The sequence below is a fragment of the Mustela erminea genome, chromosome 6 (genome assembly GCF_009829155.1).
Source record: "Mustela erminea isolate mMusErm1 chromosome 6, mMusErm1.Pri, whole genome shotgun sequence".
Classification (NCBI taxonomy): domain Eukaryota; kingdom Metazoa; phylum Chordata; class Mammalia; order Carnivora; family Mustelidae; genus Mustela; species Mustela erminea.
Window position 1 is genome coordinate 63,652,048 of NC_045619.1, and position 26,821 is coordinate 63,678,868.

The 26,821-nt window shown below is 36.8% G+C and overlaps 1 protein-coding gene across 5 annotated transcripts in view; it reads left to right on the forward strand.

Moving 5' to 3' along the window:
* DENND5B (DENN domain containing 5B) overlaps positions 1-26,821 on the forward strand; it is a 197,682-nt gene that overhangs the window by 15,065 nt on the left and 155,796 nt on the right. The window contains exon 1 of one of the 5 annotated variants that reach the window (XM_032347513.1): positions 9,951-10,401. The exons of the other annotated variants lie outside the window; for them this stretch is intronic. Within the exon in view, the coding sequence (XP_032203404.1) occupies positions 10,323-10,401 (79 nt within the window). The 5' untranslated portion in view covers positions 9,951-10,322. Of the gene's footprint in view, positions 1-9,950; positions 10,402-26,821 lie in introns of those variants that run through there. 5 annotated transcript variants of the gene reach the window in all.

A 26,821-nucleotide genomic window follows, 5' to 3' on the forward strand; every position in this document is an offset into this window, starting at 1 on the left:
GGCTCCCTGCTGAGCAGGGAGCTGGATGACAGGCTTAACTGACTGAGCCACCCAGGCACCCACTTTTTGACAGTCTTAATTCTTCTGTGCCGTTTGGCACAAATCCCTCAGACCAGGCTTTTTGTACATTTTTTTACCCCAATCCTTTCTTCAAAGATCATCTTTACTTTTACCTTAGTCCTCATGAAGCCACTTCCTATTGCCCTGTCAGTTGTCTCTTTTCTATAAAGAAGAAGAAATACTCTTTTTATAAAAATTTCCAGTGTCATAGGTAGTGAAGAGTTTTTAATGTCTGACTCCTCCAGTTACCTTCCTCCCCAGCAGAAACTGGGCAGAGTTTCTTATTTTCATGACTTTTCAGGTTTAATACTTTGTGTTTCTAGTATACTTTCAGATTTTCTTCTTTTCTCATAGTTTTTTGAGAAAACAGGGACAATTTGCTAGATCAACAATATTCTTTCTATGTAATAAATTTATATATATATTTTTTCTTTTTGCTATAGATTGGGACTAAAATAGCAAGGAAGAATTGTTTCCTTCTAGGTAGATGAGACAGGGATTGTTTTGAAGGGGAGTGACCATCTCGGACTCTTTTATGATTCCCTGATTTTATAAGAATCGGCATCAGCATATCAGATGGAATTCCATGAGTATCAGCTACAGACTTGGATAGTAATAGTTTGAGCAGCAGAAATTTAGGGCTGATAATAGGTTTAAAGATTATGGATGATTCACTTCCAGGACCACAGTCTTTTGTTTTATTTTCTAGGTTAATTTCTCTTCATTTCAACTTCAACCCTAACCTCTAAGGAAATTTAAATGGTTGGGGTAACAAGATAACAGATTGTTCAAGAATGTTTTCTATCTCTTGTCTCAAGTGAATTCTTTTTTCTTAATAAATAAACTTTTGTCTGGATTTCAGAATATTCTGGCTCAGCTCCAGGGAAATGAGCTTTCCAGTTTGACTTCATTTGCTTTGTGCCATTGTTCATGAGAACAATGACTGTTATTTCACAGTTTATTAAAACACAAGCATTGGTACCACTGAGGTGATTATGCCAAAATAGGTTATTTTGTTTAGTTGTTCTCACTCCTGTCTGGCGGTGCTTATTTTTCCATTGGCAGCCCTAGCTACCATTTTAAATAAATATGTGAAAGCTGTGTGTGCTTAAATGTAAAATTTTGTGTGTTCCTCACAGTGAAAAATGGACAGGCCTCGTTAACCACTTGTAACCTGTCTTATCCCTGATGGAAGGGGCCAGTGGGGAGAGTGTAAAATATGGGTGTATGGAGGGTGGAAGGCAGTAGAAAGTGACACCTCTTGTTCCAAAAATCCTCTTTTCCTGATCTTACTAATCTTTCTCTCACCTTCTCTTCTACTTGGAATAGATTTTACAGTTAGAGTGTGAGAAATTGTACAGAAATATACAGACGAGTGTCCAGGACCCTGGAGCTGGAGGAGTCATTATAAAGTCTCCTGCACAAATGTTGCACCTACTAAGGTTTAACAAAATCACATTCATTCTTCCCTGGAATGAAATTTCCTCTAAGCAGGAGTAAAAATTTAGCTTTTTCTCAATGTGGCCAAGAAGTAAACCTACTTCGTTGAATCATTAGGGGGCAAAGGCCTTGATGTGAAATGTCTGTTGACTTGTATGCACATTAAGTATTTATTTCTCTGCCCCATTGAACTCTGTTGAATAGATCAGGTGACAGCTTTTAACTATCTGGAGGTCAGTCTTGGAGGGACAGCTGAAGTATTTGTGTATGTGTGAGAGAGATTGGTGTGGTGTTTTTTTTTTTTTAATGTAAGAGAAATAACTTCTTAAATTCCTTGCTTTTAAAAATAAGAAACTCTTATAAAATACAGATTCTTCTTTGGGACTTAAAGGAGAGTGTAAATGGTTTTATTACTTCAGTAAATACAACCGGATAGTTTTTGAGCGTCCTCTGAAATGAGATCTAGTTTCCTCTCAAGTGTGGGAACTGTTTTATTCCCTGTTCCCCTGTTTCCTGACCTCTGCCTTTTGACCCTGCTGCTTTGTGATGAGATTATGGGCCTTTGAGCTTTTCCCCCAATGTACCCAAGGTTTCCTTACACAGCAGCATAAAACTTTGTGCTTCCTTAAATGATATTCTTAGAATTAATGAAAACATTCTGATTTAAATGTGGACATACATTTTATAAATTTTTTTTAAGAAGTCTATTTTTTCTTAACACTTTCCAAGTATCTGTGTATTTTCTAATAGGAACTTGAAAGTTCTGTGGGTATTTGTATGACTAAATATGTTTTTTCTTTGGAGTACAACTTTGTAATGTTTCTTATTTAGGGAGAGACTAAAAATTAGAGCTTTCTGGGATAACGGAACCCAAGAAAGACCCAACTGTTTACTCCCCATTGTTGTCTATTAGGTATGAAAATTTAAAATTTGAATTTGAAGGGTGACATGTAAGAGCAATAAATAGAATATTTTCAGAGGAAATCAGTGCATTAAGTGCTTGTTTTGTAATAAATGGTTTTTTACACCTTATTAGATTCTTAAAATAGAATAGGAAGAGAATCAGGGACAAACAAAAGGCGATGAGCCCATTTGGTTTTGCTGCTTATTGGTAGTGCATGCTTATAAGAGGTTTTTTTGTGGGTTTTTTCCCCCCCAGACATTTTAGTAGGACTTTCTGAGGAATGTCTATTTTACACACTGAAATATTCCACCGGGAATGAGGTAAATAAAATAATTGGTTTGAAATAATAAAAGACAGTAAGTGCTTTTAAAAAAATTGTGACTTTTAAATTATAAAAGTAATGTATGCTCATTTTGAAAACTGGAGAATACAGGATTGCATTAAAGAAAACAATGATCACCTGTTATCCCAGAGGGGTAGAATTTAAAATAAAAATAGAAGTTCTGATTTCTAGTCACTAATTAGAAGCCAGAGTGACCATTTTACTGAAGTTGTGTGACTAAATGAGCTGAGCAGTAATCTGAGAAACACAGTAGCATTTTTTTATGTCGAAGTCATTGCCGCTGATTTAGTATATGACATCTTTAAAGATTTCTGTAAACAATTATTGATTGAAAGACTGAATAAATAAATGAAATGGAGTTGTCCATCTCAAGTGTTTAATTTGAGGAATAAAAATTTAATTTTTAGTACTTGTAACAACTTTTTTTTTTAAACCCCAAATCCTTTATATTACCAGTAATTAAGGTGAAATGGGAAAAGAAAGAACAGCTTTGAAACTGAGGGGTTTAATGCTAAAATAATCTATCACCATTTTTTTTTCCCCCATTATGGAAAAAAAGGGAAAGCACTGGTGACAAATGAGATGGGCAGACAGAGGAAAGAAGCTAGTAAGCAAAATAGGCATTTCAGTGACAAGATAAACTCTTGATCGGGCACCTGGGTGGCTCAGTGGGTTAAGCCGCTGCCTTCAGCTCAGGTCATGATCTTGGGGTCCTGGGATCGAGGCCCGCATCGGGCTCTCTGCTCAGCAGGGAGCCTGCTTCCTCTCTCTCTCTCTCTCTGCCTGCCTCTCTGCCTACTTGTGATCTCTCTCTGTCAAATAAATAAATAAAATCTTTAAAAAAAAAAAAAGATAAACTCTTGATCTCTGTCTTAGTGAGAATCTGATTTATTTGTAGTCACGGCAGAGTGGAAATTTATTTATATGTTGGTATAAGATACCTCTGATGGAAAATCCGATTGTCTCTCTTCAGGTTGCTGGAAGTGGATAATATTTTAGGAAGGCTGAATCTAAAAGCAGCAGTAGATTTGACACTTGTCCCTTACACCTCCTTTCCTGTCTCTCATTGTAGGGGCTATGTAAACATTTCATGGTTAGTGCTGGCAGTAGTAACTGTAAAGAACACAGAGGAGGTCTGCAGTTTTTTTTTTTCATGTAATGGAATAATAAGAACAAGTACAGTTTTTTATTGTCTTGCAATCTTTTGGCTGTTTGTTGGTGCTTTTAGATCCCTTCTGTAAATGACTTTACTCCTAAAACATACTTATCATGACTTTCATATGTTTAAACCAAATGAAGACTTTAAGAAAGCAAAGAAGGGATATTTGTCATAGTAATTGGAAAAACTTATACAAGGGAAGATGTGCTTAGTAATTGGAAAAACTTTTATACAAGGGAAGATGTGCTTATCTCATTTTCTTTAAATCTGTCAATTTACTGACATGAATAGGACTTTTGTTAGTAATGACAGTGCTTTCTAAAAATTTTTTGAGTAAATGAAACAAACCTTCCAAAAAAGAAAAAATACTTAAAGCACAAAAAGAAGGGGTGAGAATAAAGAACCCTAGGTAGTTTTAATCTGGAGAGATATTATTTGCATTTTTGTTTCTTTTATTTTTTAGGCTGGGCTGAATTAAGGTGAACTTTAGTTGCTCTAAGTACTGTGACTGGCATTAGTTCTTAAAACATTTTTTGGAGCGTATAATGCAATAAAGAAGATAGAGGAGCAAACTGTGGGGAAGTGGGGGCTTGTTTTTTCCCACATATATGCTCACATTTTTTTTCTAGAACCAAGTGTATATATTACACACTTAAAAGATATGTAGACTAGCTTGCTTTAAGTATTGCATGGAGTGGGAGATGATTTGGGAAGAGAGATTGAATATAGCTTTTGGAATATTTTTCTGTCACAATGCTTAAAGTGATTATAGGTTAGAAAGGACCTAAGAAATAAAAGAATTTGGCTGCTTCACATTAAGTTTTTTTAGGGGTAGGATGTTCAGGTATAATTGGAGCAGAGCTCTAACTCTGTTTCGTTGCAGTTCTTTTTTTTTTTTTTTTAAAGATTTATTTATTTATTTATTTGACAGACAGAGATCACAAGTAGGCAGAGAGACAGGCAGAGAGAGAGGAAGGGAAGCAGGCTCTCTGCTGAGCAGAAAGCCCAATGCGGGGCTCGATCCCACGACCCTGGGATCATGACCTGAGCCAAAGGCAGAGACTTTAACCCACTGAGCCACCCAGGCGCCCCTCATTGCAGTTCTTTATGCTCTGTTTGTCCTTGGTGTTGACTTCGTTTTCAGTGTGGCTTCCTTCCTTCAAGGTAATAAAATGATGGTCTTATTTAGGCTTCACATTTGCATATCACACCTTCCCTAGAAAAGATTGAACTTTCCTCCTCCATTCCCTGTTCATATCATGAAACACAAATCTAGGTCTTTGCTGTCATCAGACCACTTAAGGTCACACTTCCCAAAGGACCATCTTTAATACATCAGTCTGTCAAGGAAGATGGGATTAAACTAGAGACCAGACCCCTGGGTGGCTCCTTTGGTTGAAGGTCTGACTCTTGATTTTCAGCCCTGGTTCTGATCTTGGAGTTGTGTGATTGAATCCTGCATGAGGCTCCGTGTCCAGTGCAGAATCTTCTTGTCTGTGTCCCTCTGCCCCTTCTCCTGCTTGGCTCTCTCTCTCTAAAATAAATGAGTAAAATATATTTTTTAAAGATTTTATTTATTTATTTACAGACAGAGATCACAAGTAGGCAGAGAGGCAGGCAGCGGCAGGGGGGAAGCAGGCTCCCCACTGAGCAGAGAGCCCGATGCGGGGTTCAATCCCAGGACCCCGAGATCATGACCTGAGCCGAAAGCAGAGGCTTTCCACTGAGCCACCCAGGCGCCCCTAAAATTTTTTTTTTTAAATTTACATATTTATTTGACAGGACACAAGCAGGGGGAGTGGGAGAGGGAGAAGGAGGCTCCCTACAGAGCAGGGAGCCCGATGTGGGGCTGCATCACAGGACTCTGGGATCATGATCCAAGCCAAAGGCAGATGTTTAAGCGACTGAGCCATCCAGGTGTCCTGAAAAAAAAAAAAATCTTAAAAAAAAAAAAAAACTGATTAGAGACAGTTTGGGATGAAACTAGGGCAGCTGCACAATGGAAGGGGAAAGGAAATGGCTGTTGGCAAGCAACCTAACTGAATGCCAGACTACGATGAAGGCCCTTTGAGAGGCAGAAAAGAGCCTCTCAAAAGTTTTGAACAAGAGAATGTCATGTTCAAAGCTATGCTTTAGGAGTATTACTCTGGATGAGGGGTGTGGAACAGAATTATACTGGGGAGGAACTAAAAGTGGCGAAACCAATTAGGAAACCATTATTCTGCAACTTTACTGAATTCATTTAGCCTAATAGTTTTTTGTCGGACTCTAGGATTTTCTATGTATAATATCATGCCTTCTGCAAATATTGACAGTTTAACTTCTTCCTTACTGATTTGGATGCTTTTTATTTCTTTTTCTTGTCTAATTGCTGTGGCTAGGACTTTCAGTGTTGTGCCAAATAAAAGTGGTGAGAGTCGGCATCCTTGTTTTGTTCCCGATCCTAGAGGAAAAGCTCTTTTGTTTTTCACTGTTAAGTGTGATACTGGTTGTGAGTTCTCCATTTATGGTAGGCTTTGTTATGTTGAGGAATGTTCCCTCTAAATGTACTTTGTTTCATTTCTATCATGAACAGATGCAGAATTTTGTCAAATATAGAAAACTCTTCTATAAAACAAACTAGAGGGGAAGGGCCTGAATTAGGGAGGTGGCAGTGGGAGTAAAGAAGAGAGGATGGATATGAGAGATAGGACAGATATTAGATGAATTGATTTGACAACTTTATTGTACGTGACACATTGGACTGAGATGTTGGGTACAGACAACAGGGATATGGTAATGTCATTCATAGAAGAAAGAAACACAGGAGGAAATAAATTTTAGAGGATGTTTAGGTTAATTTTCAATTTGCGGTAGTGATAGTGCTGGTGTAACTTTATTTTCCTTTACAGCAGGGAGGATTAAAACTACTTTCATCAGATCTTACTATTATGGAACTGTTTATGTTAAAGGTTGTGTATACAAATAAGTGGTGGAGCTAGAACTTGAATTCAGGTCTTCAGACCCAGAGTTCCATGTTCTTTCCATAATGTCACACTTACCTCTGTTTGGCTTATGAATTCTTTCTCTCCTTCCTTCCTTCCTTCTCTCCTTTCCTTCTTTCCTTCCCTCCTTTCCTTCCTTCCTTCGGTTGAGGAACCAAGAATAGGTGCATGTTAATTTGAATCTGTGTTTTTAAACACAAAGTATAAAAATTCTATAATTAAGGGAAGACAGAACCAGCCAGATACAAGCTGAGACTTATTTTTGAATTAGGATAGTTAGCTGGGCATAAATCAGTAAAAAGTTTACCTGTTTTCTGCAATGCTTCAGTTTATAGCTAAAATGTAGCTGTTTTTGTGACAGGCTTTAGTAGTGCATTTAGAATTCATCTGTATTCCTCAGCTACGAGGCAGACAGTGAACCATATGCCTGCCCTTTGATGTTTTGGACTTTGTATAGCAAAAAACTGCCTAACCAGTTTGAATGTCTGCAGGTGCTTACAGTAGGTTCTAGGCATTCCCATCTGAAATGTTCAGGCCATCTGGTACTACTCTAGAACTATGTGTACCAGTTGCTGATAATGCATATATGGTGCTTGCTTTAGAGCCTGGCAGGATGTAATTGCTTGGTAGACTTTAGCTATTATTGTCATTAACATAATTGTTTGGAGTAGCTTCAGACACTTTGATGAGATTTAAGGTGTTGATGGAACTCTCCTTCAATTCCAAGACAATCCTTGGGGTTGTGTCCTTTTTTCCTACAGTAGGTTCTAGGCATTCCCATCTGAAATGTTCAGGCCATCTGGTACTACTCTAGAACTATGTGTACCAGTTGCTGATAATGCATATATGGTGCTTGCTTTAGAGCCTGGCAGGATGTAATTGCTTGGTAGACTTTAGCTATTATTGTCATTAACATAATTGTTTGGAGTAGCTTCAGACACTTTGATGAGATTTAAGGTGTTGATGGAACTCTCCTTCAATTCCAAGACAATCCTTGGGGTTGTGTCCTTTTTTCCCCCGAGGGGATAATTTATCTGTTTAAAAAAAAATAGGTATGTTCATATTGTGTCATTTTTCAGAAGATAGAAAAAATTATGTCAAAGAAATGTAACTCATCCTTTTCTCTAGCTTTCCAGTTCCTTTCCCCAGACATGGTCATGTTACCACTTTCTTGCGTATACTTCTAGAGGTATTCTCTGCATTACGTGAGATGTGTTTTAATTAATCTTAGGTTATACTCTTATCTTTGGACTTTTATATATTTCTTTAGCCCATGTTATTGCCTTTTTACCTCACTTTATTTGATAACAATGATAAAGGTATTGCTCAAATTCTGTTTTTTATTGTTTCAATCAGGTGAGATACAGTCCCTAGTTTGCAGTTTGCATTAGTGTTAGAGATGTTAAATGAATTGCCTAAGTTTACATTGCTAGTGGCAGAATTAGAACCAGAGGGAAGGTTCTTCTGAGTCCAAATCCAGGCTTCTTTCATTACACAGGAACTTAGCCATTCTCTTGTGTCAAAGAGCCCACCTCCCTAATTTTATGGAGAGCAATGCACTTATACCTAAAAAGATAGTGACTGTCAACTAATTATCACCTGATCACCAGTATTATTTCATCTTTACCCCTCCTACCCTCCTCTACCCTCCTGAGTGGCTACAGCATTATTTTGTAACAAATTCCAGATTTTATGTCATTTCATCCATAATATTTTAGAATGTGTCTCTAAAGATAAGGACTCTTATATCCACTTTAATAAAACAAATTTTGATTTTCTATTTAATCTTTAGATCTCAGTTACAATTCGTGTATTGAATAAGTACTATGAAATGCCTTAGTCTTAATAACCAAATGCGATAATTAAATCAAGAAGTAAATTTATGTGTGTTTTTAACATTTTTAAAGTAATACTGGCAGAGGTGTTGAGGAAGTAACTGCTAAAAGTTATTCTAGCTCAGAAATGTTAGGAATCTTAAAAAGGCTCTTTTAACACCATTGTTATAAATAAGCTTGTCAATATGGCTGTTTTGTTATATTAGTTAACTATTGTTGAGAGACAAGATTATCCTAAAATACAGTGCTCAATACATGTTTATTATCTTGCATACTTTCTGAGGATCAGGAATCCAGGAACAGCTTTGCTGGGTGCTGCTGGCTCAGATTCTCTTAAAAGGTTGCAGTCAGGCTATTGGCAGGAGCTGTAGTCATCTCAGCGCCTGGTCCAACTGTGCCTGAAGAAGCCACTTCTAAACTCCCTGTGTGATTGTTAGAGGCCTCTCCGTTCCTCTCCACTTGGGCCTCCCTAGGCTGCCTGTGTGTCCTAATGATGTGGCTGCTGGTTTCCTTCAGAACAAGTGATGACAGAGGGAGAGAGACTGTGATAGAAGTTGAAAATTTTTACAGCCTGCTTTCAGAGGTGATACACCATCGTTTTTGCCCTATGCTTTTGGTCACACAGACTAACCCTGTGTGATACACTGTGAGAGGGTGTTCCGTAAGGCTGTGAGTGCTGGAGGCAGGGTCATTGAGAGCCATCCGGAGGCTAGCTACCACACTGACTTGAGCAGTGTTAAAACTTTTAAACCTCTGATTTAGGACTTACAGACTTCTAGAACAGTTTTACATAGAGTATACCAAAGGGGTAGTAGTGTGCAGGATTTTAAAGTAGTCTGTATTTGAAAGAAATAATACAGATCTGCTATTTTAGAGAAGCAGTGTTGTAGAGTTTGAGCATGGGCCGGGAAGCTGGACTGCTTTGGGCAAGTTACTTAAATTCTCTTTACCTAATAGTAATAGTACTCTTAAGTCCTCTTGGGATGTGCTGGTCAAATGCATAGTTGGTACTCAAATGTTATTATTTTTATTGTTAAAAGAACTTGAGAATACAAGTGAACTCAGCTGCTTCTGTATCTGGAATATCCAGTAGAATGTTGAAAGTTGAGTTTGGAGAGATGGGCGGGACAATGTGCTCTGGGAAAGATGAGCCTTCACCTCTGATGGCTATGCAGAGTTGATTAGTATTTGTGCTGTTGCTAACCCTTAGCAATTAGTGTTTATTTTAAACTACTTTCTTTAAAAAAGAGTGGTTAGCTTTTGTAGCACTTCTTTGTCCGTTTTTGCTTTTTGCTTCTGTGGTAACACCTGCGTTTATGCTTCAGACACAGCAGTACATGGCACACAGGTGTTCTTTTCTTTTCTCTTCTTATACTTTTATGTAATAGTCCTAATTTGAAAGGGAAGTAATGGTGGTATTGCTTTTTAAAAACAGAAAAGAAAAAAAAAAAGAATGGATAGGGTTGTAGTGGAGGGGAACTAAAAAGTGCTTGATAAATTATGTAAGGAAGCATTTGGCTTTGGTCAGAATTTAGTTGTTAGCCAGCTGCAAGCAGACCCATCTGGCACACTTTTTCATTATTCTTCTGAAATATTCATGGACTCCAACAGCCCCTGCCTTGTTTCCATTAGATCCTCACATATTCTCATCTTCCGGTGGCCAATCTGGAGTTGCAGTGAGTTACCCTTGTTTTGTTTCCTTATTGCTGTGGATGTAATCGATAAAGAATAGACACTCAAAGAAAAGTTTGCATATACTCAAATCTCTTAAAAAATAAACTGTGGGACAAATGAAATAAGGTAGGATTGAGAACAGACTGACTAAAGTAATCACTACTGTTTATTATGCTTAAACATCTCTGAATTATGAATCTCTTCTGATTATTAAGCAGTGGCCTTCATTTTTATTAAAGAAATTTTATTTTGATTTAGAGAGCATGTGATTAGTAAACTTAAATTTTTTATTTATAACAGACATTTGCATGTTTCTTACTAATATTCTGGAGATCTCTTGGAATCATATAGGATGCAGATCATGGGAGATCATAAATAATCCTTTTATATTTTAAAATTTAACTTGTTTTACTTCAGATCATTTATAATAAGAATTATTATTGAGCATTCAAAAGTTCTGAAAATTGGTCTTATAAATCCCTCTCAAAGCTCATGAGACTGCTTTTTTACTCAATAGTAACTTGAGAGTCACCTGGTTATTTCTGCTTCTTTTTTTAAGAAAAAACTTTGCCACTATTTAAGAATATCTTCAGTGTACAAATATGATTTTTTTGCCGTTAGCTCCCTGTTTTACATGGGAAGAGAGCCCTCTTCTTTTTTTTTTTCTTTAAAGGAGATTTGGCAGTTTGTGTTCATACCATCTGCTGAGATTTTACCTAGTTTACTGATAAATTAAGATTTTAAAAACAGAGTGGGGTCAGTCTTTTCATTTTTGTAGGTTAACATTGTGACAGCAGTGTTGAAAAATAGGGGCTGTTTGTGTCAAATTTGTACAGCATGGACTTTAATGTTTAAATCTACTCTTACTTCGGTTTCTCTTCTTTTAGTTTTGGCACTTTTGTCTGCTCTTGCTTTGCAAGATAAAGAAACATAATGTCTTTATTGGGGTCAGTGCTTCCCAGAAACCTGGCTGACTTTAATGGTCAATAGGACCCATTTGCCACCTTTTAAACAAAAGGATGTGAAGGCCTTGCCGGCTGCCCATCTGTCTTGGGAAGCTTTGTGCAGCCAGTGTGCAAAAAGTAGTTTTACTTGGCAGAAGGAAGCCTTTTCTACATAAGTACATAGAATTCATAAGAAACAGTTTTTGGTATATACTTAAAAGTGTATTTAGTGGGGCGCCTGGGTGGCTCAGTGGGTTAAGCCTCTCCCTTTGGCTCAGGTCATGATCTCAGGGTCCTGGGATCGAGCCCCGCATCAGGCTCTCTGCTCAGCAGGGAGCCTGCTTCCTCCTCTCTCTCTGCCTGCCTCTCTGCCTACATGTAATCTGTCTGTCAAATAAATAAACAAAATCTTTAAAAAAAAAAAAAAAGTGTATTTAGTTTTGTGCTATATTACAAATCATCTGATTTTTGTCCCCATGTTTAGAAAGAGACAAGTTGGACAGAATTAGAATTCTTACCACTGAAGTAATTGAAGCTATTATGCAGCAGTTTTTGAGTAGAAAGAAGCTGAAAATTAGTTGCTTGTATCACCTATTATTTAATTTATCTTATTTTTCTTGTAAAACTATCATTTTCCAGATCATATACAACTACAAGCCATTTATTTACGAAAAGTTAAATTTGTTCTGGGGTGCCTGGGTGGCTCAGTCAGTTAAGCATCTGCCTTCAGCTCAGGTCATGATCTCAGGGTCCTGGGATCAAGCCTCGAATCTGGCTCCCTTGCTCGGTGGAGAAGCTGCTTCCCTTCTCCTGCTCTCCCTGCTTGTGCTCTCTCTTTCAAGTAAATAAATAAAATCTTAAAAAAAATAATAATATTAAATGTGTTCTTTGAGGAGTAATTCTGTAGTATAAAATGTGTTTACTCTTTACCTGTGAGTACTTAATTTGCTTTTTTTGTCAGGTAGACTTTGGGCACTAATTAGGTAGAGCTGCTTAGGTTTATTAATATTATTTCTAAGCATATCTTTCTGCCCTCTAGACTTGAAGCTACTTGAGAGAAACAGGTTAGCATGGTAGTTAAGAGCATGGGTTCTAGAGTTTAAAGGACCTGAGATTGGATCCCTGTTCAGCTACTTGCTTGTTTTGCCTCTTAAACTTTCTAGACTTGGGGCACCTGGGTGGCTCAGTGGGTTAAGCCTCTGCTCATGATCTCAGGGTCCTGAGATCCAGCCCCGCAGCGGGCTCTCTGCTCAGCAGGGAGTCTGCTCCCCTCTCCCCCTCTGCCTGCCTCTCTGCCTGCTTGTGATCTCTCTCTCTGTAAAATAAATAAATAAAATCTTTAAAAAAAATTTTTTTTCTAGACCTTGTAGTTTATTATTTCTAAAACAGGAATGTATTTAACTCAAAAAGTTGGTGGGTTGATTAGTAAGGTAGTGCACTGTGTGTGGGATACACAGGAAACAATATAACCTATTATTCATCTTTATAACCTCTTAGCATCTAGTACAATGCCATGCACATAGTAGGGGTGTTCACTACACGTTTGTTGAAATGGAAAACTTCCAGAATATGTAGCCAACATAAAAATATTTGATAAATTTATTGAAAAGGGAAAAAATGCTGTTGTGTTTAGTATTTATTTATACCTCATTTCCACTGTACTCACTGGACTTGATGCCGCATCAGCTCCTATCAGGCCTAACATTTAGGTGCTCAGTATGTGTTTGAATAAATTATTGACTTTGCATTTCCCCATTGAAATGCATTTTTTTCTGTCACTTTATTTTAAGCTAAGCTGGAGTTTCAGGTATGTTTTTTGAAAACCAAAACTATGAATTCAGGATGTTAGATGCTGGCTAATCAGATTTAAATGATGAAATTCTTTTTTTTTTTTTTTTTTTTTAAAGAAGTAAGTCTCTTAGGGACAAGTTGTTATGGTTATATGAAGCAGAAATTATTATTTATTTGCATATTCCTGGAATTGGAGTATATTTTCTTGTTGTTTCTGTATCCCATGTGTGGGTAAGGAAATGCTTTGCTGTGCTTAATTGTGTTTTGTTTTTTCCCCATGACGCGATTAACATTAGTGTGTAGCAGCTGTATATTTATGACTCAGATAGGGCCTCTGAATATATACGGATTCTTTTTTGGTAACTGACCTTTTTTCTTCATCCTTTGTATGTGGAGTTATCTTTTCAAATCCCTAAACATGAGTGCAAACTTGACAAAAGGCTCTGGCTAATCCCTTACTCCATTTTCTCATGCAAATACTTTTGTAATTCTAGTATTTTTTTCTGTAGTCTTTGCTAGGTGAGAGGAGTTCACTAAGGCTAAGTCACCCCCAACATATGCACTTTTTTTGTTGATGGGAGGGAACTGGTTGCAACTGCATGGACAGGGTAAGCCTCACTGAGAAGTGATCTTTGAACAAATACTTGAGGGAAGTAAGGAAGTTAGCCAAGTAGATATTTGAGATACATCCCTTTCAGGCTGAGGTAACAGGAAGAGCAGAGACCTTCAAAGGGGCCATGATGATTGTCTGGTGACTTCAAGGAATCTTTAGGAGGCTGGGAGAATGAACAAGAGAGAGAGAATAATAGGGCAGAAGGGTTGCAGGAGTCCAGAAAGGCCTTGTATTACTGAAAGGGCATTGGTTTTTAACTCTAAGGAAGATCTGGAGCCATTACAGGATTTGAACACAGTAGAGACCCCTGACTTAGTTTTAAAAAGATAAATCTGACAGTTGTATAAAGACTAAATTTAGGGGTATAGGGAGATGTGTTAGGAAGCTTGCAGTAATGTAGATAAGATATTATGGCAGCTCAGAACAGATGGTGGGATATGATCAGTTTCTGGATATATTTGGAAGATTAAAGCAATAGGATTTCATTACCAAGTGGTGGGGTATGAGAGAAAGGGAGCAATCAAGGGCAGCTCCAAAGATTTTGACTTGACCAACTTGAGAAACGGAGCTGCCATCAGCTTAAATGGGGAAGACTGTGCGTTGCTCGGGTTAGAAAAGAAAGGGGTAGTACACATTAGGGATTCAGTTTTAAACATGCTGAATTTGAGATGCCTGTTAGATATCTTGGTCAAGTATGCAGTAAGATATGTAAGTTTGGAGTTAGAAAAGACCGAGCTAAAATTCTAAATTACGCATGTATATAAATCCTTGAGATTAGATAAGATCACAAAGGGAGACACTTTAGATAAGAGGAAAAGGGCCAAAGACAGTTCTTGGGCAATCTAATATTAAGACTGTATTAGTAAGCACACTTAAAGCATTTAGGTACAAAATTAAGAGTATTTTTTAATGGATAGTAAAGAAGATGGCAACAGCCCTCGGAGAATCTTTTTTTCTTCCCCCTTTTCCCTCTCTTACAAGTTTCTTTCTTTTTTTTTTTTTTAAAGATTTTGGTTATTTATTTGACAGAGAATCACACGCAGGCAGAGAGGCAGGCAAAGAGAGAGAGCGGGGGAAGCAGGTTCCCTGCTGAGCAGAGAGCCCGATGCAGGACTCGATCCCAGGACCCTGAGATCATGACTTGAGCCACCCAGGTGCCCCTCTTACAAATTTCTTAAATTTTTATTTAATAGTAAGCTCAAAGTCACAGTAAACACACAGCCGACTCTTTCTGATAGATTAACATCGTTTGATTTTGTTCCTTTCACTCTTGATATTCTTAAATTTTTTAAATTAAGCCTCAAGTATTTAATTGCTAACCAGATATAAATAAATGCTGTCAGATTCTTATATTTCCATGACACTTTCATTAAGCTGGACAATGAAACAAAATACAGGCAGAGTTTCCTTACTGCTAATAATATATTCATCTATAAATTCTGAAAATGTCCAGCTATTGGACATAGTAGGTTTAAATTTTTTTCCTTGTTTTTACTTCTTGTCAGATAATTCCAAAATATTTGTGTTTTGGCAACTTTATGTGCTAAGCAGTACATCATAATGAATGATAGAAGGTAGCTGATCTAGCTGATGGAAAGTTCTTGCTGATACTTTCAATTAGATTAATGGAGCAGATTCTGAACTATAATATTGCTTAGGAGAACGTGTCCTCCTTCTCTCTTCTTGCATTATGTGTTCCCTGTTCTTAAGCTTGTCTTGGAATTTGAGTTAAGGAAAAGTACCTTAATGGAGAGTAGCTTGATTTGCCATTTCCTCTACTAATGGAAAGGTTCAAGTAAAATAGGCTGGAGACTGATTATTTTCAATTTCCTTGGTAATAAGGATTATCTGTCAATACTAGGAAGGCAGAAAGTTTGCTTTTTGTTTTTCACCTGTGATTAAAATGTTTGTTCCAAATGATGTATGTACCATTGAATTAAAGTGTGTTTGGTGATTGATATTGGAAGGGACAAGTTTATACTTTTTTCCCCCCTCCATATAAATAATGCTTAAACAATGCTGAATAAGTGGCAGTCAAAAAACTTTTTTTTTTTAAAGGTGGGATTTCTTACCCCTCTCTTTATTTTATTATTATTTTTTTTAACCAAAGAGTTTCCTGTTTATTTTTTTTTTCATTTTTTTAAAATTTTTTTATTTTTTATAAACATATATTTTTATCCCCAGGGGTACAGGTCTGTGAATCGTGGCAGTCAAAAAACTTTTAAATCAGTCCTAGTGAGGGATGAAATAGTGTTAGTTGCATTTGTTAATAAAAATCAGTATCAGACTATATTCATGAGGTTTCTAGTTTGAAGAACCATGGAGTTTCAAATACTAAAGTAAACTTTCAGTTGCTAAATGAGCACATAATCAATTCTTATTCAGTAGATTGATTTGTGTCTGGGTTTTGCTCTGTAATTAAGCCAGTCCTTTTTAAGAGGGAAGTAAATGGGAGTTGATTTAGAGCATTGTGCAAAATGTGTTTTTATCCTCAGTTGGGTATTTTTCTTGTTTTGTTCATGGAGTATGGGTTCAGAGAACTGTTAATACAATACCCAGTTTTATTTACAGGGTCAAAATAAACCTTGCAAATAAAAATTTGTGACCCCTGGGTACTAAAAGACTAGGAGTCAAGTTATTTGGATCTTAGGTCTAAATTTTAGGAGTTAAAAGAAAAAACTTTTAGACCCAGGAGGTCTACAAGTTTTCATAGATCAAAGAACTGTGGTTCACTTTTTTGCCATTCTTTTGGTTTCACTGGAATAATCTTTGATGGGAGAACTGAGAACTCACGTCAGTGTGAAATGTCACCAGTGCAATTGCCGTTTCCTCCCAGACCCAGAAAAAGAAAAAAGAGGAGCAGTAAAGCTCTGATCTGTATTGGTACATCACAAAGAAGGAAATGTAGAATTACTCTATGAGGAATTACTGAGAACAGTAAAACTCTGTGGTGTGTGATGTACTTCCATGTTACTTAACACAGGGCTCACTGAGAACAGTTAGAGATAAGTGATCATGATAGTGAGCTCCTAAGACTAGAGTCTGTGGTTGGTTTTGGGGTTGGTAGACTTAAGAGCAGCTTTTCCTTGCACTGTTCTTGATGTGGCAAAAGTTGTGAGCATCTCTGGTTTTAACAGGTTGCAGGTTGTTCCCACCCTTTCATCTTTTTCTTATTTCTGCCTTTTCCCTACTCCAAAAAACCTGAAGTGGTAGTAGTCAGTGGGTAAGGTTTTTGCTTTTGTTTATTTCCATTGCTAAACTTCCTTAGGACCCCAAGCCTTGAATGTGTACATCTACTTTCAGTTTTTTTTTCTCTTTAAAGAATATAATTTTAATTTTAAGACTGATTGTAAATATACACCATTTTGTAGAAAATTCAAGCTATCTGTGACATTATATGGAAAGTAAGAATGAGTGGCAACCCAGCTATCTCTATGGAGAGTTAACTGCTGGTATGTTTCAGTGGACACCGTAGTTCTACCTACTGTATACATGAAAATACATTTATTTAATATGTAATAGTAATATATAATACATGATTTAAGTATTTTTATTTAATATATTTTAATAATATTTAATAATGATATAATTTCACAGTACACAAACACTGTCTTAATTCCTTACCTTTTAAAATTCAGTGATATGTTTTGGAGGTGATGCCGTTTTATTTTATTTTTATTTTTAAAAACTTATTTATTATTTTAGAGAGAGTATGCAGTGTGTGGGGGGGGTGTTGGCAGAGGGGAAAGAAGGGAAGGGAGAGTCTCCAGCAGACTCCCTGCCAAGCATGGAGCCTGACGTGGGGCTGAAGTCATAAACTGAGCCAAAGTCAAGTTTTGGACACTTACCGACTAAGCCACCCAGAGGCAAGAAGATGATTCCATTTCAGATCTACTTTATCCTTTTTTTTTTAGGATTTTATTTATTTATTTGACAGAGAGAGGGATCATAAGTAGGCAGAGCAGCAGACAGAGAGAGAGGGAGAAGCAGGCTCCTTGCTGAGCAGAGAGCCCGATGCGGGGCTCAATCTTAGTACCCTGAGATCATGACCCAAGCTGAAGGCAGAGGCTTAATGCACTGAGCCACCCAGGCACCCCTACATTATCCTTTTAATGGTGAAACACCATATACTTTATAATGCACTTTTATTTACATATTACATTCCTGTAGGTTCTTAGCTCGTTTCACAATTCTTAAAAAAGATTTATTTATTTGTGAGAGAGCGAGTGAGAGAGAGTGCAAGCACGAGCAGGGGGAGGGGCAGAGGGAGCAGAAGGCTCCCCACTGAACAGGGAGCCTGATGGGGGGCTCAGGGATTGATCACCCAGTACCTCCAGGATCATGACCTGAGCTGAAGGCAGACGCTTAATTGGATGAATCACGCAGGCACCCCTCACTTTTTTTTTTTTAATATACTCAGTATTGCACACACCCTCCAGTAGGAAGATCTTTGCACACAGTTTTAATTATTTCTTTAGGTCACATTTCTGAGGGAAACTACTGAGTCAAGTGGCATGCATAATTTATTTTTTTAATGCATATTACCAAACTGTGCTCTGTAAAGGCTGTATCAATTGACTCTTCTTCCAGTATTTTTGAAGGAATAGTACTGGTTTTGACCATTTTTTACCCTCCAGTGTGTATTGTTAAGAAAACACACCCCACTGAAAGATTCAGGAGCTCCTTATTTTATAAACAATAGGCATTTTAATATTGTTCTACAGAAACCTCTGGAATTCCTAAATGTCATAAAATTCTCTTCTGAAAATTAGTAACACCTCTTTTGAAAGCCTGTATGGCTTTTAAATAATACATAGGTACCATAATTAATATCTGCTTTTAAAATAATTTTAATCTGAGAATTTATTCACAGTCTTCCTTGATAAAATCATAACTTCTTAGCATCAAAAAAAAAAAAAAAAAAGGCAGTGCCTTTTCAGTGTAACAAGATGACTTGGTTATCATTGCTGTGGAGGTAGGTGGTAACATTTTAATGCATTTCTGAATTTTCCTACTGAAGCCACATTTAGAAAATGAGCCTGGGTTTCAGTATTGTGTTTATTGATCGTATGCTAAAAGACCCAAGGCTTCAGCTACACTTGATAATATATTCTCTGCATAAGGAAACTATAGTGTACTGACCTTTGAAAAAATACATAGCCATTAATTAATTAAATTGGTCTTTTTGAAGGCACTCTTACTGAAAAGATCTGTCCTTTTACCCAAAGAAGGAAGAAGTTTGATTAATTTACAGATTCTGCTCCTGTATATAATACAGTATTTGGGAAAATGTCAGGTTCTCATGAATTTTAAAAAATATATGGGAAATTCACTTGTTAATTGAATTCATTTCCAGAAAGATGTGGTGGGAATCAGGTTTGTTTAATGGCAATGTGTTATGTAAGGAAAAAAACCAAACACACACCTGGTGTCAGAATCAGATATTCAGCTCTTGTTGGGAGAGTCACTTATCCTCTCTAGGCCTCAGTTTTCTCAAATGAGTCCAGTAGATTCAGCTGCCCTTCAAAAAGTTTAATGAGCATACCACTCTCCCTAAAGTTCTTGTTAAAATGCAGAGTCTGGTTAAGTTGGTCTGGGCCCAAGGTCCTGCATGCCTAAGAATCTCATGGGTATGCCAGTCCTATTGGCTCGAGTATCACAATTTGAAGAGCAAGAAATTACATGATTTCTAGGTTTCCTTGTAGTTCTAAAGTCTGTTTCTAACTTAAGCTATTGTAGACATTAAGTTTAGTATCTTAACATTTTAGATATTTTTAATATGGTCAGGTTTAAGTGAAGACAAAGTTTACAACTTTTAAGTTTGCTAGGAAGAATTTTTTTCTGGTCACCTCCAAGACTTGTTTTAAAATGCTTCAGCACTCACTTCTCCCCTTAAGTTGGGAGAGGAATAGATAAAACAAAAATAACAAAATACTAATATTGTTGAAGCTGGGTGACAAGTACATGGGGTTTTATTATACTTTTCCTTATTCTCTGTCCCTAGGTATGTTTGACAATGTATTTAATGAAAAAGAAAGAGTAAAATACAAAAAAAAAATGTGAATCTACCAGGATTATAGAGTGAGGTATGTATATACATATACACATATATACATACACACCCATGTGTATGTGTAGCTTCAGGCACCCAGTACTGTCTTGTGTAACAGGAAGCAACATGGCAATGACCCAAGAGAAACTCTTTGAAGCAAAAAAATATAATGGCTATTGAAGCACATTTGCTGCAAACAGAGAAAGTCAGAGCTACTCTTCTCCATGTGCGTGTCTTAGGCTGTTTTGTTTCTGTTAAACATTGCAAATGTGTCTATGCCAACTAAATTTGAATCTGTTACGGTGATATTTTTGGAAATTCACTTTGAAAACTGTAAACTCAACATAGATTTTGGTTGCCGTTGTTGAATATCAATCAGATATTTCTGTATTTTTATAGGCTGGAGATCCTTAAAATAGGATACAGGAAGTGCACATTAAGCAAATTTTTTCAGCTATTCAAAGGGTCTCTCAGACGTAGGGTTATAATGTTGCTTTTAAATCCAGAATAAGTTTACACTCTGCCATAAAATGTTGATTACTACTAAATAGGTATTTTTCAGGGAGGAGTTGAAAACAAGTAAAACGGAGACAGAATGTAAGTTGAGCTTTTTAAAGATTTAGGGAAATGATGAGAAAATGGTTATATAGAATGACACCTCTTTAGAAATAACATTTTGATATGAGATAAACAGGTATTTAATATAAAGCTAACTTGGTTAATTATTATAGGTCACATATACATTTTATGATTTGAAATTAATATTTAAAAAACATGAATTATGCAGGCTATTAAAGAGAACTAGAAAATAAAGTAAATATTTTAGAAATGTAAACCCCAGCTATAACCATTGTTAATGTTCTATTGTATTTCCTTTCATTTTCTAATGTGATCTTTTGTAATTTTTCTTCTACCTTATATATCCTTTTACCATATTTTTTCATTGAACATTATAAAATATGCACTTTTCATTATTCATTCTTCTGTAAACATTACATGAGTGAATAATTTATCTGTCGAGTCTGGGTGAAGACCTTCATGGTCCCCAAGTGGGAAGTCTAGAAATATCTTTCTACTTTGATTTATTTTAGGCTAGTACAGGTTGTCTATTATGGTGAGTAGAATGAACATAGAAAGTCATTTTCTGCTGAAGAGATCAAGGCAGTTGCATGGTCCACCTGATAGGTGAATGACTTCTAAACTGAGTAAGATGCTTCTGTGCGTCCTGAAAAAGAATATAGTCCCTGGTTGAACAGAGCCACAATAGGACCTTTAGTACAGACCTGTGATAGCTCTGATGCTGGGATTCAGGACTTCAAAGACTCTTAAGAAAATCATACTTTTGAATCAAACCCCAAAATGAACCTTCTGGAATAATTGGGATTTTATACTGGTAATTCTTTTTTTTTTTTTTTTAAAGATTTTATTTATTTATTTGACAGAGAGAAATCACAAGTAGTTGGAGAGGCAGGCAGAGAGAGAGAGAGAGGGAAGCAGGCTCCCTGCTGAGCAGAGAGCCCGATGCGGGACTCGATCCCAGGACCCTGAGATCATGACCCGAGCCGAAGGCAGCGGCCTAACCCACTGAGCCACCCAGGCGCCCCTATACTGGTAATTCTTATCAGTCCAGGGAATTTCTCAGCAAAAATCAGGTTGCCATTGGCCTTCAGGACAAAACAAAGCAAATATATTCATACATACACATGTGGATTAAGTGAGCTAATACAAATAAGGTGCTAAGAACAGTTCTTACCACATAAGAATATAAATGTTTGGTATTGTATATAGAACTGAAGAGACTTTAAGCCAGCTTTTATGTATAATGTTAAATGTATCAGGAGCTTTTTGATTCAGGAAAGTGTGAATTTCTTTCAATACTGAATAAACTGAACCAGTTTGAAAGTAATGATTAAACTTGTTTCTGCCTCTCCTTCCCTTTCACGTTTTACCCATTTAACCAAGGACCTTTCTCAGTTTTATCCATATCTCTAATTTAAAGGCCTTTTTTCAGATGCCTGGAGTAAAATAGCAGATGAATGGTGACTAATTATAAGAAGCAGGAAAAACTAGTTAATAACCTCATTGGTAACAGACAGTAACAGTTTGAATTTAAGGCCATAGGTTTGTGTTCCTCTAAAGTTTAAAGCTTTCAGAAATATAAATGTGCTGCTTCTTTTAAGGAAATTCTTTGGAGCATGTTCTCAGAGAATTTTCATCATGTTTGAATGTAGGTTGAATTTGACAAATTTCTATTCTTATATCATCAGTGTAATTGCTTCTGTTTTTGATTGATTGATTGATTTTAAATATTTATTTGTGTGTGAGAGAGAGGTAGAGACAGGGAGCACAAGCAGAGGGAGTGGCAGGCACAGGGAGAAGCAGGCTCCCTATTGAGCTAGCCTGAAGTAGGACTTGATTCCAGGACCCTGGGATCATGACCTGAGCCGAAGGCAGAGGCTTTAACTGGTTGAGCCACCCAGGCATCCCTCTAAGTTTATTTTTTGGTGGGTCAAGTCGCACTGTCCTCTGCTTATCTTAAGTTGGCATTGCTCAAATTTCAAGGATATTCTTTATTTTGTAAATGTCAGAAAGTATTTTAGTAGTTCATTGGATTGATTCATTCAACCCTAAATAAAGAATTATTGAGAGTCTGCTTCATTGCAAGTGTTCTAAGCCCCCGAAGGGAGGAGGGATAAATCAGTGAAAATAGACAAGGTCCTTCGTTTCCGTGGAGCTTCTTTTTGAGTGGGAATGATTTTGTACCAATGAAAAACTCTTCTTAGAGTCTGTCTTTATCCCAGCATTTCAGGGTTTGGTAGACAAATCCAGGTGTGCTTTGTTCATGCTGTGGCTGATTTTGTTTAACCTGGGTCCCAGCTCCTTTCAGCTTTCACCTTTTCAGACTCAAGTTTTAATCTTTAACCACCCTTTACACAGCAGCATCCTGAAATCCCTTTTAGCATCCTTGTTTCTTTTTTGGGGACTGTTGCAGCCCAAGTCCTTTTTTTCTACTGTAATTGGTACCAGTTAATCAAAAAGTCTGATAAACTATAAAGAAAAGTTGCATGCGTATTTTAAACCTTTTCTCTTAAAACCTGAGTATGTATGTTTCATCAATCTGTTTTAGGACCAAGGCTTTTCCTTTGAAGAAGGATCTTCTGACTATATGTTTTTGGAGATGTTTCTTATATAAACCCCACATATAATGAATCATGGATGATTCTTTGTTTCTTTAAAGTGGAGTGAGGATTTAAAACCATTTCAAAGAAATCTGAGTGCAAAATCCTTCTAAAGTTTTATGATTTTCTGCCCTAATCTTTGGTCTTCCTAACCTAATTAGACAGCAGTTTTGTGTTTAGCAACTTGGCTAAATGTCTATTCAGCATCAGAATCTTATTTGAATTCACTATCATGTTATATCTATATAAAGAGTTTGGAAATGGGTGTGATGAGCAAATTCAAGGAGAGGAAGCACAATTGCTACTGGCCATGAGCATTTTTGGTCTACTGGGGAAACAACCAGTACAGTCCAGGTTATTAGTTAGGACAGCTTCTACAGTATATTACGTACTCTTCCGCTTTGTTCTCCTAGCCCTCTGTAGATACCCCTTATAATGCTTATCTCACTGCTCTATAGCTTTCTACTTGTCTTCCTTATGGGATATCATATTCTTTGAAGGCAGGAGTATACTCTTGTTATTCATAGTTCCTAGTATATACTTGGCATATAATTATATACTTATTTTTTAAAAAAGATTTTATCTATTTGGGAGAGAGTTGTGTGTATGGAGAGTTGTGTGTATGAGCAGGGGGATGGCAGGGGGAGAAGCAGACTCCCTGCTGACCAGAGAGCCTGATGCAGAACTCAATCCCAAGATCCCAGGATTATGTGAGCTGAAGGCAGATGCTTTAAACTGCCTGAGTCACCCAGGCACTCCTGTGTATTCATTTAAAAAAAAGATGAATTGACTATAGACTCAGTATAACTCAACAAAATGACTATAAAAATAAGTTTAATGTGACTTCTCAGTTGCTTATTATATTATTAATGTTTAGAATAATTCCTCATACTGTGTTAATAGTAGATTTCAAGATACACATTGATTAACTGGAACATATACCCTAAAATGTTAATTTTATGACATTAGGACTATGTGTTAGTCATTGCCATATCTCTAGTACCTACAATATGGAATATTAATGCCTATCAGACAATATGTGCTCAGTGCATTTAAAAAAAAAATTATGGAATCCACAGGTAATAGAGAATAGGATGGAGAAGGTTCTTTACTGTTTGTTCAGAAATGGTAAAATGAGTACAGGGTGTGCTTCATTAGAAGAGGAAATAAATGAATCAGTCAGTTTTGAAAATTGAGTCCTGGTCATATAGAAGAAAATGTAGACCTCAGTAGGTCTGGAGAGCCAAACTGGGACTAGAGAATTATAGGAAAGTTATAGAACAGTAGATTGCATCTTAAATTTTTTTTTCTGATTTATTAAGAATTTTTGTTTAAAAAAAATAGGATATATTACTTCATGAGTTCATTTGAACAGAAGTTTAATGACTTACATCAGGGATATAAAAAAAAAAGTTTTGTATGAGATGTCAGATTGGTCTAGATAACTCTAAGTTCATCTTTTAGGCTCTGTAAACAGTAATCTCTTGCTTCAGTCTTCTGTTAACGTTAATATTCTTTATGAGAATATTATATTTGTCACATAAGTTATATAGGTCTTATAGCATTAAGAAGAAATAATGATTCCTTATCTACATTTAATTTTTCTTTTTTTAATTTAAAAAACTTTTAAAAGATTTTATTTATTCATTCGTTAGAGGGAAAGAGAGCAGAAGCAGGGTCAACAGCAGGCAGAGAGAGAAGCAGGCTCCCAGCTGAGCGAGGAGCCCAATGTGGGACTTTATCCCAGGACCCTGAGATTATAATTTAAGCCAAAGGGAGATGTTTAACCAACTGAGCCACCCAGGCATCCCATCTCTTTAGGTTTTTTTGGTGGAAAGCAGATACAGCAGATATTATATAATATTACAGAACAAAATAATTTTTAATGGCATTCTTATGGTTCAGAAGTCTTGATGTACTGGCATTTGATGGATTAGATAGATTTTGAAAAATCCCAATAGTCTGCTTCATTTGTTAGTTGTACAGACGACTGTGTATATTAATCTGGCATCAGATTGCTGATAGTACAGTAACATTTGTTGAATTTGCTGAGTATAGTAGTCATTATATTCCTGCAAATTATATATAATGAATCTGAATGTTATAATGAATAAGTTCTATAATAAGTCTCCTATTACTAGGAGATAGTACTGTAGAATTCTGGATCTTTATATCTTTGCTGCCTCCTATCTCTCATAGCACATTGCATGTCTTATTCATATAAGTATCCTATTCATATAAGCTATTCAGTAGCTTCAAAGGTGGAAAAATATCTTGAGTCTTTAAAAAAAAACCAGTCACCTTTATGAGGAATTATTTTTTGTTACACAAAAAGTTGATAAACCAAAAGTGTTTTGGTTCAAATATCGAGGTTATTAAATTACCTTGTTAATTTACTGTTGTTATATGAACAAAGCTTAGTTAATGATGTTTTATTCTTTTTTTTTTTTTTTTTTTTGAGAGAGAGAGAGAGTGTGCATGCATGCAGGGTGGGGAGGGAAGAGCACCGGAAGATGGGGAGAGAGAATCTTAAGCAAGTTCCATGCCCGTTGTAGAGCCCTCATGAGGCTGAAACTCAGGTCCCTGAGATCATGGCCTTAGCTGAAATGAAGAGTTGGTTGCTTAATAGACTGAACCCTCCAGGTGCCCCCAACCTAAACTTTAATGATACATAACTAGAAAAATAATTTTCCTTTTTGCATAACTGCCAAAAAACTTACTTGGTTATGTGCTTCCTTTGCTTTCTTCAGATCAGCTTTTTTCAGTTTTGCCATGTTAACATTTGCGGGACATTTCTTTTTGAATAGTGCCCATTCCCTTCATATCTACAATATTATCATTCTTGTAGACTCGTGTGTATGTCACCAAAAGAACAATTCTGTGTTTTCTAAAAGGACTAGAGGACATACAGCTGGTACCTTTCCTGTTTCCCTTTGTGTTGATCATTTTGACTTGGATGGGGCTTCTAGCCGATAGGATCATGCATTAGTTCTTAAATGTCAGAGGGAATCTTTTTTCCGGCTTCTTCCACTCAACAAAATGTCACTAAGATTCATCCACATTATTGCATGCACTAGTAGCTTATCCTTTTCATTACTGACTTGTGTTACATTGAATGAATATATTACAATTGGTATATCTGTTTGCTTGTTGGTGGGCATTTGAGTTCGCTTTCTAGTTCTTTTGCATTATGAGTAAAGTTGCCGTTTTGTACACAGCGTCTTGTGGGTATATGTTTTCCTAGTAGAACTGTAGGCAAATAGATAGGGCATATGTTTAATTTTATAAGATAAATTGCCCAGCAGTTTCATTTTTAAAGATTTTATTTATTTATTTGAGAGAGAGAGTGTGAGAGAGAGAATGAGCATGAGAAGTGGGAGGGTCAGAGGGAGAAGCAGACTCCCTGCCGAGCAGGGAGCCCAATATGGGTGGGACTCAATCCCGGAACTCCAGGATCATGACCTGAGCCGAAGGCAGTCGCTTAACCAACTGAGCCACCCAGCTTGCCCAGCAGTTTTCTAACATTGTTTTACCTTTTTTTTTTCTTTTTTCTTTTTTTTTTAAGATTTTATCTATTTATTTGACAGACAGAGATCACAAGTAGGCAGAGAGGCAGGCAGAGAGAGATAGGGGGAAGCAGGTTCCCCACTGAGCAGAGAGCCTGATGCGGGGCTCAATCCCAGGACCCTGGGATCATGACCTGAGCCAAAGGCAGAGGCTTTAACCCACTGAGCCACCCAGGTGCCCCTGGTTTTACCATTTTTATTTTATTTAAAAATTTTTAAAAAGTTTTTTTTCTGGGGTGCCTGGGTAGCTCAGTGGGTTAAGCCTCTGCCTTCAGCT